The sequence below is a fragment of the Crocuta crocuta genome, unplaced genomic scaffold (assembly GCF_008692635.1).
Source record: "Crocuta crocuta isolate KB4526 unplaced genomic scaffold, BGI_CrCroc_1.0 scaffold30, whole genome shotgun sequence".
In the NCBI taxonomy this organism is placed as follows: Eukaryota; Metazoa; Chordata; class Mammalia; order Carnivora; family Hyaenidae; genus Crocuta; species Crocuta crocuta.
This window is the reverse complement of record NW_027528345.1, coordinates 12,256,558-12,268,475: the sequence shown is the minus strand read 5'-3', so window position 1 is coordinate 12,268,475 and position 11,918 is coordinate 12,256,558. Positions and strand designations below refer to the sequence as shown.

At 56.7% G+C, this 11,918-nt stretch overlaps 1 protein-coding gene across 2 annotated transcripts in view; it reads right to left on the bottom strand.

The window, feature by feature from the left end:
* KRT7 (keratin 7) overlaps positions 1–11,918 on the bottom strand; it is a 17,996-nt gene that overhangs the window by 4,621 nt on the left and 1,457 nt on the right. Inside the window, exons 2-8 of one of the 2 annotated variants that reach the window (XM_077753441.1) lie at positions 11,092–11,259; positions 9,903–10,582; positions 8,302–8,513; positions 6,361–6,421; positions 5,116–5,211; positions 3,283–3,447; positions 2,190–2,315 (exon numbers count right to left, since the gene is read on the bottom strand). In XM_077753441.1, the coding sequence (XP_077609567.1) occupies positions 2,190–2,315; positions 3,283–3,447; positions 5,116–5,211; positions 6,361–6,421; positions 8,302–8,513; positions 9,903–10,232 (990 nt within the window). In that variant the 5' untranslated portion in view covers positions 10,233–10,582; positions 11,092–11,259. Of the gene's footprint in view, positions 1–2,189; positions 2,316–3,282; positions 3,448–5,115; positions 5,212–6,360; positions 6,422–8,301; positions 8,514–9,902; positions 10,590–11,091; positions 11,260–11,918 lie in introns of those variants that run through there. The other variant, XM_077753442.1, reaches the window with a different exon arrangement.

The following is an 11,918-nucleotide window of genomic DNA, read 5'->3' as shown; positions in this document are numbered from 1 at the left end:
ATGGCTGAGTAATATTCTCTTTTGTGGCTGAATAATATAATATAATATAAAATATAATATGTAACATATTATATATGTTATGTGTATTATTATATATGTAACATATAATATGTAATGTGTGATGTGTATTATAATATAATAATGTATTATATAACATGTAATATAATATATATAATATCACATTTCCTTTATTAATTCATCCATTAATGGACAATTTAGGTTGGTTGCATGTCTTGGCTATTGTAAAAAATGCTGCAATGAAGATAAGGGTGCAGGTGTCTTTTTGAGACGGTTAGTTTATGTCCTTTGGAGATATACCCAGAAATTGAATTGCTGAATTGTATGGTGGTTCTATTTTTAGTTTTGGGGGGAACTTCCATACTGTTTTCCACAGTGGCTGTGCTAATGTACGTTCCCACCAACAGTGCCCAGGGTACCCTTCCCTCCACGTTCTTGCCAACACTTGTTACCACTTACTATGATCACTATCATTAATAAATGCTATTAGGATTCACACATGCCCGTCCCTCCATTCCCCAGCCGGAGGAGATCCAGAGCCACAGGATCTTCGTTGAGTCCCCAGGATTCAGGCAGCTGGCCAGAACAAAACCCGTCTTCAAAACAGGTCCAGGTCAGGGGGATTTGGAGCAAAGGGACACTACTTAGAACCCCCAGACCCAAAATGTCTGATCAACAGCCCCCTGGTTTGCGCCAGGTTGGTTGGATTCATGATGGACCAGAGCCGCCGCTTCCTCCCCCCCCAGCAGCCCAGCACTCCCCCTGCCTCCTCACCGGCCACTCTCTGTCCTCAGACCCTCCCTGGTCTCCAGTGAGCCCTGCCCCTCCGCCAGCCTTCCCGATGACCCTGGATCCTCCCAGGAGGCCCTCTCCTGTCCACCCGTCAGTGCCCTTCCCTATCCCACTGGTGCCCCCTTGGCCAGGGCCACCTGGCTGCCTCTGGGCCCCTCGATGGTGGTCACCCCAACGCCGGGGCCCGGCTCTGCCGTGTTGTACAAGAGCAGAACCAGACGTGGGAGAAGCTACAGGACTTGGGAAGCCGGCACACGTCATGTTGTGCCTCCCCTCCTGGCCGGGAAGCTGGCTGGCTTTGCCAGCGGTGCACAGTCCTGCATCTGTGCCAGGAGCCCGCCTCCGCCCTCACCCTCGGGTCAAGTGGCCTGCAGGGCTCCGAGGGGCCGGCCTTTCTGGGTAAATCACCCCCACCTCCCGTCCCCCCAGCTCAATCTGGAAATGAGCTCATTGGAGCTGTAGCACCAGTTACATGCCCTGCCTCCCCACTGAGGACACCTGCCGAGGGCTTCGATGCCCTGTCTGTCCCCACACCTTGGGGGAGAGCTGCCCCACCCCCTCCTCAACACCTATCCCCTGCTGGCTACACAGCACACCCTCCCTTCAGCCTGTCTCAGAAGCCTGTGCCCCGGCATGGGCGCATTATTTATATTTCAGTGGGGGTGGGAGACAGTCAACCACTTAATGAATAAGACAGAAAACCAGAGAGTGATAGATGTTTCGGGGAGCTTCCAAAACACTGCTGACAGAGTGGCTGGCTATTGAGGAAGCCACCTCTGTAAAGGGGACTTGTGTCCAAAACCCCAGGGATGACGAAGGGGTGGCCGTGTGCTGAGCTGGGAGAGCCACATTCCGAGAGGAGGGAACACCAAGTGCAAAGGCCCTGAAGCATGAATGCGTCTGGCAAACGCAAGATGCAGGAAGCAGGCTAGTGTGGCTGGAGCACAGTGAGAGGCAGTGAGTGGTAGGGAGTGAGGGACAGGACCTTGTGAGCCACACTAGGGTATCTGCTGGACTCTGTCCCTCGAATCCCCGCAGACTGCGAGCCCCCAGGTACGGCACGTTGCACCCAGAGCGAGGCGCAAGGAGAGTGCTCAGTACCAACTTGGTAACGAAGGGTGGCTTTTCTCGGGCTGGGCAGCCTGAGTGTCCCGCCACAGGCTCTATGTCCAGCTAGGACTCCTCTCCTCCCTCTGGTCGGAGCCAGGAACTGGCCATGAAAGTCCTGTCCTGGAGATTTCACGTGGGCTTGTGAGATCTCGTGGGGCCCGCGAGACTTGAGCTGCACCAGCCTCGGGGTGGGAGAGCTTGTTCTCAGGTGGCCGCCCTTCACGTACCCCAAGAAACAGGGAGGAGCAGGGAAGAGGGCTTGTTCCCACCTGGTTCTTGATGCTGTCGATCTCAGCCTGCAGCCTCTGGATGGCACGGTTCATCTCTGCAATCTCATTCCGGGTATTCCGGAGGTCATCCCTATGCTTCCCAGCCTGGGCCTGGAGGGTCTCAAACTGCAGGGCCGCACAAAGACATATGGTGGGAAGGTGGTCAGAGATTACAGGGGACTTCTCCCTTGTCCCATCCAACGAAGGCCCAAGGTTCTGAGTGACGAGACCTCCCAAGAAGCCACGCTCTGACCCCCAGCAATCTTCACACCCTGCCAGCAAGCGAGCTTCTCAGGCAGTGGGGTGTACAGGGGTTTGCTTCCCTCCCTTTCGGGATAGGAAGGGCAAAGTTGGCTCCCTGGGGCCCAACCCCATTGATCCTGGGGCTCCACCCATCCCATCGTATCCCACCAGCTGGAGAATCACTTGATGTCTGAGATCCTCACCTGTTAAACCCCTATTAAAAACACACTTATTAAAAACATCAGCAGCACCCATTCTGCAGATGGGAAGAATGAGTCCTGGAGAATGGAAGCCACTGCCCCAGGATCATACAGCAAGTCTGAACCCAGGTCACCTTGTTGGCAATCCTGTGCTCTCGCCCATGTCCCGTGGATGACTCCCTATCTCGCCAGAGACATCCCTCAGCTGCTTTAAATGCTGCCTCAGGCTCCCTACCCCAGAACACTGGTGTACCCCCCCACACTCCCTCAGCACCTGCATAGTCAGCCACCCAGTCTCCATACCGCATGTGCACTGATCAAACCTCTCTGGTCTGGAGACCTAGGACCCAGGATCTAGTCCCTACCCTTCCATCTACTAGCTATGTGGGGTTAGGCAAATTACTTAACCTCTCTGTGCTTCAAGTTCCTCTACCCTGTCCCCCCATCTGGCTGGGATCTCTTCCTGGGGAGGGACCTGGCCTTCACATCTTCTTCTTCCCAGGGCACTGGCGAGTACCATAGACTTAACCACTGGTGCCTGCCAGGACACTGGGACCCACACCCTAGAGGCTTGAGACAGGCGAGGAGTAAGGGAAGCTGCCACCAAGGACCCTGCCAGGAAGAAAAGAGGACCCTCAGCAGCCTCACACCTTGGTCTGGTACCAGGACTCGGCCTCAGCCCGGCTGCGGCTGGCGATGTCCTCGTACTGGGCCTTGACCTCGGCGATGATGCCGTCCAGGTCCAGGGAGCGGCTGTTGTCCATGGACAGCACCACGGACGTGTCCGAGATCTGGGACTGCAGCTCCGCCAACTCCTGCGGGGACCAGATGGGATGTCAGGACTTGGGGCAGGACCCATCCCTGTTCCGGCATCCATCCCGGGACCCCGCCCCTCACACTAGGGGAAGGCAAAGGGAGAAGAGGTCAGAGTGGGTGCGAGTCACCAGGCGGCGAGAAGGCACAGACCCAGCACCTGCTAAATAGCCCGCCCACCCCTGGCAGCCAAGGGAGCCCATTAGTAACTTCTCAGTAAGAGTCTGATGGGATTCCAGCAGATAACGAAGTGACAGAATGTGATGAGCTGTAATTGCTCCTTCTGTGAGCTTTGGTGTGGCATGAGCTCAGTTGTGAAGCAGATCACTAGGGGGCAGGTGAAACAAAATATCCCACCCTATAACGGAACTCTCTCCAGCCTTCAAAGCTGATGATGTGATGGGGCGCCTGGGTGGCTCAGTCAGTTAAGCGTCCAACTTCAGCCTAGGTCATGATCTCGTGTTTCCTGAGTTCAACCCCAGCATTGGGCTCTGTGCTGACAGCTCAGAGCCTGGAGCCTGCTTCAGATTCCGTGTCTCCCTCCCTCCCCCTCCCTGCTCATGCTGTCTCTCAAAAATAAATAAACGTTAAAAAACTAAAATTAAAAAAATTGATGATATGGCTGTATGTATAGCCATGATACACCATTACATGAAAAAAATATGCTCCTATTTCTATTAAAATATATATTTCTAAATCTGTGTGTACAGGCACAGAAAAAGTCTGAAAAGGTAGATATCAAGATGATAAGAACACAGATAAATGACCTGTTTTCAGTTTTGTGCTTGACTTGATTTTCTGGATTTTTGGCCATGAGCATGTATTTCTTTCATAATGAGAGGAAAATAATTAAATCCACGTATACATATATGTATGCACACATATATATACAGAGACACGCATATATATAACATGCAACAGACGCATGAAGGCCTGAGCAGAGATCAGAACACCTGTAGGACACCTTAAGAAGCCAGCCCCTGCATTAACACACGTGGAAATTCACTGAGGGGTTAATGGAGGCTGGACGTTCACAAAAGCCAGACTGAAAGGAGTTGAGAACTGGTCTATAATTAATCTCATGTATAATAAAGTCCCAGACCAGCCCTGCCAGATGTCTGGCTATCCTATCTTCTGCTGAAGGCCAGAGACTCCCACTGATAGGAGTGGAGAGGTTCTACATCCCCAAACGGAAAAATCGCTGAAAGCCCAAGGCAGGGGAAGAAGGAGTGAAAGAGACCACAGGGGCAGGCAGAGTGGCCTGTTGGTAGGAGGCCACCCATCCCGTCCCTCTGGGCATAAACCCCTAGGCACTCCAGTCTCTCCTGACCGCCTGCCCAGCCCACCCAGCCCACCTCTGATCTCTGTCACAGCCCGGGATCCCTAGACATCCTCCTGGTTCCTTCCAAGCCCTCCCTCCCAACACCCCTCCTAACAGTGATCCCATGTATCAGGAAGGCCAATCCTAACTGACCCCACCCTGCTCTGCTACCCTCAGCCCCTCCTAAACTGTCTGCCCACCATGGATTCCTGAATCCTGAAAAGATAAAGAAGAAGATAAGTGTGTGCGCACACACTCAACACACACCCAGACAGCCCAGAGGCAGACGGTAAGCCCCTGGGTTAGGACACGGAAGACATGACGTGGCTCCCACATCCCAGGTTCTCACCGTCTCGTAGAGGGTCTTGAAGAAGCTGATCTCATCATTCAGGGCATCCAACTTGGTCTCCAACTCCACCTTGTTCATGTAGGCAGTGTCCACGTCCTGGGGCGTGGGAGGTGGCGAAAAGGGGTAGAGAGACGCCACGGCTTCATACACAGACCGTTTAGCGGAATGGGAGCAAGCCAGCACTGTCCAACCCACAGGCTCAAACACCAGGGCCCCACCAAAAAACATACCATTTCTCCAGACTGTGCGACCTGGCCATAGGAGATTCCTCTGCTGGGCCCTCCCAGGCTACGCGAGGAACATCATCTCTGTGCATCATTCTAGGCACCGTACTGGTGCCTGCCTTCCCAGCACTGGTAGCCCAAAGCAGCCTGCAGCCCCAAACCTGGCACTCTACCAGTTCCTGGCTGGTGGCCTGGACACAGCCCTGGCTCTACCACCTCCTAGCCATGTGACCTTGAACAAACCACTTCAACTCTGTGAGCCTCAACGTCTTATGAAAGAGGAGAGCACAAAATCCTTCAGACTGCAGGATAAGGCTTGCAGACAAGGAGGCTCTCCAGCCTAAATGCAGCTTAGGGGACTGTGACACAGGTAAGCCACAGATAACAGTGCAAGCCCAGGTGACCCTGGGGAGCCACACATTCCTGTGCCCAAACTCCAGTGGGTAAGGCCCGCTTTTATTCATCCCCAAAGTTCCTAAATGCACCCTGGGGCAGGTTGTCTTCATGTGGATGGGCCATGAACACTGAGTTGCCGAGTGAGTGGGCTGAATTGGAATCTGAAATCAAGCCCTCTAAGATATTCCTAGGACCTTCCAACCTCGGCTTGCGCTTCTCCAGGGACAGGGAGGTCGCTCTGCCTCAGACAGCCCATCACATTCCTTCCGCAAATACTTGAGCCCTGCCGTTTGCCAACCTTTGTCCGTCGTGAAATGTTCTGACTGTGACAGAGCACTTCCCTACTTGGGCCTGAAGTCTCCCTTACTAACCTGCATCTTTTGGTCTTAACTCTAACTCCTCAAGGCCAAAAACAAGTCTAGTAACTCACCAGACGTGCACACAGACACAGGACAGGCCATGTATGAGGGCCTGGCTTCCAGACTTCTCCTTCTCTGAGCCCATCGCACCCTTCTTGTAGTACCACAGGTCCCTACTGGCTGACTGCTCAGGTGTGAGGGCCACATGGTCCCCCCCATGTGTTCTCAGACAATGCCCCCCACACCTGGCCTGTCTGCCCCCTCACCTTTTTCAGCACCACGAACTCATTCTCAGCAGCCGTGCGACGGTTAATTTCATCTTCGTACCTGCAGGAGAGGGAGGGTGCGTGGTGTGGGTGCAGCTTTGCCTCTGTCCCCCCTCCTATCCAGGTGTGGAACCCTGCCCTGCATTGACTTCACCCCTCCTTCATGACACGCCTGGGAAAATGGGTGTCAGCTGTGCAACCAAATGGCCCTGACTTTCCCGTATAGCTATTCCTGAGGCTAGGAATCCCGGCACGGGATGAAAACGGGGAGAGGAGGGAATTCATAGGAAGTATAGGACGAAAGCTGCACATCATAGGAGCGAGAAAGCAATAGTAAGAGCCGTGCTTAGGGACTACTTCAACTGGGGTCTGCGCTGCTAGGCGCTAACCATGGATTAGCTCACTTACCCCCCACAGCAACCGCGTAACAACGGTACCATGATCAGCAGGAGGAACAGAGTGGGACATAATCTGTCGAGTCACTACGTTAAGTGGCAAAGCCCAGACTTAAACCCTGGCCATCTAGCTCTAGCCCCATGCCCTAACGGCTACCTAATCCCACCTTCAGCAGGCAAAGAAGAAGCCCAACACCAAGGAAACTTACAAACTCAGGAAGAGGGTGCAGCCAAGTTCTGGGGAAGAACCAGACCCCAAGTAGGCGGTCTGGCTCCATCCCTGCTTCCACAGGGCACCCCCTCCCCATCCCTCCTTCTCCCAAGAATCCAGCCCCACCTGTAGGAGGACACTGGCAATTCAGGACACAGAGCAAGAGATCACTTGGGCCTGACCCAGCATGTATGTAGGAATTTTTTTTTAAAGCATCAGAAACAGGAACGCAGCAGTGCCCAAGGACTACAGGAGGGCAGCAGGGCAACTATGACGGAAGCAGGCAGAGCTCCTCCGGGTGCCCAGACGCCCAACGCCCCACTCCCTCGGGTTCTATAGAATAGTTGTGGAAATATCCGGAAGGCCATCTGTTCGCTCTCGCCTCAGCACCACGCTGCTGAGCCCAGAAGGTACAAACAGGCCCTCACTGGGCAGCTGCCCCTCCCTGTGCCCTTCCCAGGCCTCCCTCGGCCCCAATCCTGAGCTCAGCCTGGCTCTACAATCAAGTGCTCTACACTTAGGCTCTGGAGTGAGGGTGTATGTGAGTGCACACGCACGCGCACACATGACAACCGAGGCTCACTGGTTGCCCAGAGCTTTCTCTGCTCTGCACCTGCCTGCTTCCACCTGCTGCGGGATTATTGCTGTTGACTGTCGCTCTAGGGAAGCAGGGGAGTGGGCACCCTCCACAGAGGCCTTTTTGTTTGTTCTGCCTCCGGTCCCGGCTCGGCTGAGTCATGGACCTCCAGGGCAGAGCACAGAACTCANGCACTGACCCGAGCCACCCCTCAGCCTCCCCCACCCTCCCGTGGGTCACAGCGATCCCGCCTCTCCTTGCTTCTTTCAGTCCCACGTCGGCTCTGTGTCCCCTCCCAGGAGTCAGGGGCCCGACTCTCAAGTCCTGCAAGGTGATCTCCATCAGGACCCCGAATCTCTCGGGTCTCTAACTCCTCATCTAAACAGAGGGGCTGTTCTAGAATAATCTGTAAGGGCCCTCCCCATTCTGAAGCACATCTGTCACAGGACACCTTCAGTCCAACCCTGTCCTGAGGCCTTAGTCAGGCACCCAAAGCGAACAGCGCGGGTCGGGGCTGAGCGGGGATATCTCCCTGGGAGGAAGTCGGGTGAGAAGACTCGGAAGCAGCCCCCCAGGAACAAAGAGAGGAAAGGAGAGACAGGGAGTGTGTTGGTCAAGGCCTTCCCTTCAGGGGTTGCTGCACTGAGCAGCTACACCCTTGACCGCTAAGCCCAGACGGGGCTCGCCGAGAATCAGCCGGGAGGGGTGCAGGGCGCGGGGTGCGGACGCCCCAGGGCACAGCGCGCTGGGGCCAGTACTTGTTCTTGAAGTCCTCCACGACGTCCTGCATGTTCCGCAGCTCCACCTCCAGGCGGCCCCCTTCCAGCTGCAGCCCGTCCAGCTGCCGCCGCAGGCCAGCAATGTGGGCCTCGAAGAGGCTGGGGAGGCTGCTGCTCTTGGCCGACCTCTGCTCCTGCAGCAGGGTCCACTTGGTCTCCAGCAGCTTGTTCTGCTGCTCTAGAAACCGCACCTGAGGGGGAAATAGAGGGGGAAACTCACGAGGGGCAGGCTGTGTCACCCACACTGGGCTTGGGAGGGTCTCCACCCACCCAGCACAGCCCATGCTCCCACGGGCGGTTCCCCCCAACCTCCCCTAAGCCATTGGTCCCCTCCTCCAGGTCTCTCGGTCTTAAGTGTCTTAGAGCATGACCCAGGGGTCAGGTCCATCCGGTCCCCAATGTGTCCCCTCCCACCTATGTCCCCCACCACACTGCAGAGGACCTTCTCCGCCTCCCTCTCCAAAGGGCTGCCCCTTCCCTGTCTGATCCTCCTCCCTCAGGATCCTCTCTCCGCCTGCCCTTTCCTCCGAGGTCTCAGGACAGGATGCTACAATCAAGTCGATGTAAAATGAGCACCTACTAGATGCTCAGCCTGGGGCCTCAAACTAGCAACTAAGAGCAGCAGGACCGGGGCGGGGGCGAGGGGGTGCTGCAGACAGTAAGGTAGAGCGGCTCAACAGCAGGGGAGGACCCTGGGCCTGGGAGAGGCTTCAAGAGAACCTCAAGGATGTACACAGTGTGAATGGTGAAGGGGAGGGCACGGGGCGGGGGAAAGAGACAGCTACATCAAAGCCGGAGAGGTCTATACCCCGGGAGGGAGGAGGCCCTGGCCAGAGGGGCCTAGCTGGGCTAGCCCTTAGCTCCTGATCCAGCTCCACTCTGCTCCCCTTCGCTCCCCTCCTAGACCTCCCGTCAAGTCTGCTCCTCCCCTTCCCAACTCTCACTCTCTCACTCCCACTCCTGTGGGACCCAAACATCCAGGAAAAAACCCTTCCAAATGGCCCTTCCCCTGGGCCTCTCAGTGTTCTCCCCCCCCGGGGGGGTGGCTATCTCCAAGGCACTGGCTCCCACTACCAAAGGGAGACCGGAGGACCAGTTAGGTGGGCAGGTGAGGCAGGGAGCCTCCCTCCCTCCTTCTAGCCCTCGATTCTCAGCATCTGCCCCAGCACGAGCAGGAGGAGGAGGGGGGATCTCCTGAGCTGGGAAGGGGTGTGCCACCCCCGACCCCCATCTCTTACTCCACACAGCCCCCTCCCAGAGAAACTCCTGGCCCTGGTCTCTGGAGCTCCCAGCCTGAATCGGCCAAGAACCACAGCCAACTCACAGACACCGCGAGCGGCCAGCTGGGGCTGCCTGACAGACTCAAGCCCACATCCCGGGAAGAAAAGGCAGGGCGATTTGGGCAGCTGTCTGGAAGAGGAGGCTTGGAGACTGAGGGGCGGAAATAGCCACAGGGCTCACGAGAAGGAGAAAAGTTCCTGATATTGGCGGAAAGAGAACGCACCAGGCCTGCCGGCGCCTGGCTCTGGGGCGACTGTTGTGGCCCCGAGCGTGGCTTGGGGCACAGTACGGCCGCTCACCTTGTCGATGAAGGAGGCGAACTTGTTGTTGAGGGTCTTGATCTGTTCTCGCTCCTCCTTGCGCACCTGCTGGATGGAGGGGTCGATGTCCATCCGCAGCGGGGTCAGCAGGCTCTGGTTGATGGTGACCTCGCGGATGCCGGCGCCCACCGGGCCCCAGTGGCTGGAGCGCACGGACGCCCGCGGCCGCGTGGCGCCCAGGCCGTAGAGGCTGCGGCTGCTGAAGCCGCCGCTGCCTGGGAGCACGGAGCTCAGGCGCACCTGGGCGCCGCGACCCGGGAAGGCGGCGGAGCGCGAGCTGAAGACCTGGGAGCTTAAGTGGATGGACATGCTGGCTGGACCGGGCTGGACCTAGTGGCGGGCGCGAGGGAGCCGAACTCGCTGACCTCCCGCGGCCCGGTGGCTTTTATCCGCTAGGCTCCGGCGGATCGGCTTACACAGGTAGGGGCGGGGCTGGCCGCCGGCCACCCTTGGCTGCTGCAAGGCCCCTCCCCGGCCACACTTCCGCTCTCCGAGCCCAGGCCCCAGGCCGTGCTTTTGGGTCCAAGCTGAAAGGTCCCAAGTAGGGGAGCAGGGCCGTAGACCCCCAGCGCCCCGGATGCGGGCTGAGTGGTGGGAGACAGCCAGCTGAGCGGATCTGAAACAGGTTCAGTGTTCCGGGAGGAGGCTTGGCAAGATTCCTGAGGCCAGAGCAGAGAGATCAAGCCGGAAAAGACTGGGGTGAACAAAAAGTTCTAGTCTAGGAGTCAGCCCCCAGCTCCCTTCCCCAGGCGTTCCAGAAAGGCATTCCCTGACAGCCTCCAGCCCCCAAGTCAAGTTCCTCCTTGAGAGATCAGCTCAGTTCTTGAGTAATCTGACCCCACGGTGGCCTGGCCTAGCTAGTTTCCCTGGCCATTCCACCTGATTTCCTTATAGAAACTAGGCCAAGTGGGCACGACCCCTCTTTGGTCCCTCTCTTCACTCCAATGGGCATCCAAAGCCCAGAGACGCTGTGGAATGGTCGCCTTGGGGCCGTGCTTCCCCCCCACCCCTAAGTCACATTCCTATCCCCTTAATGTATTTGCCCCTGGACAAGGGACACCTTGTGTAGAGGAAACGGACACCTGCGGGTAGTTGGGACACTTTGTGGATATCTGTACACTTCCGTGTGTACACGCCTGCAGACCACTGGGCTTCTCTGTGTGCTCACCTGAGACGTGCGTATGTGTCTGTGAACGGTCTTGTGCAGGTGGAAGTCTGTCTTCGGTGTGTAGTGCAGTGTCTGTGGATGCACGGCTGCACACTTGTGTAGGCAGCTCTGAGCACTCTTGGGTTTGCACGCACACACTCCTCCCCATCTTCCACTGCCACCGTTTGCCTGTTTAAAGGTCCCCAGCTCTTATCGTGTCTCCCACCAAACAAGACCCAGTAGATTCAAACCCAATCCGAGATGGGGAGAAGCATGGCGCTGGGACAGGGGGCACTGGACCGAGACAGCTTCAGAGGGTTCCTTTCTGGGAGCCGCCAGCCATGCTGGCCTAGCACTCTCCACACGGCCCCGCCCACACCCCCCACCCCGTTCTCCCCAGAAGCGGTTCAACGAGAGGCACCACCTAAGGAGCCTTTGGAAGAGACAGCTGACAGGTCTCCAGCCCCCTAGTGAGCAGGCCAGCTTGTCCACTCAGGCCGAGCCCTTGGGGACATCCTGGGTGGAGGTGGGTGGGGATGGAATGTCCTTCCTGGTTTTCATTTCAGGGAGATAAGAAGGATTTCCAGTGAAGCTGATCTCACAGCAACTCCTACCTACAGAGTGTTCTCCGTGGAGGCCCCCACCCCCAGCCCTCCCCCCGCTCCCTATTGGTGTTGGGACAGCTCAGGCCAGAGGCAGAGGGTTGCCCATGGAGACTGCCAGTGGTCTCTGCTGTGGCGTGTGCGTGTGTCTATGCACGGGAGAGAGAGATGTAACCTGGAAATTGTCAGTTGTAGTTTGGAGAACACACGGATTTCCTGGCCTGGTGATATTTGCAGTCATGTGGA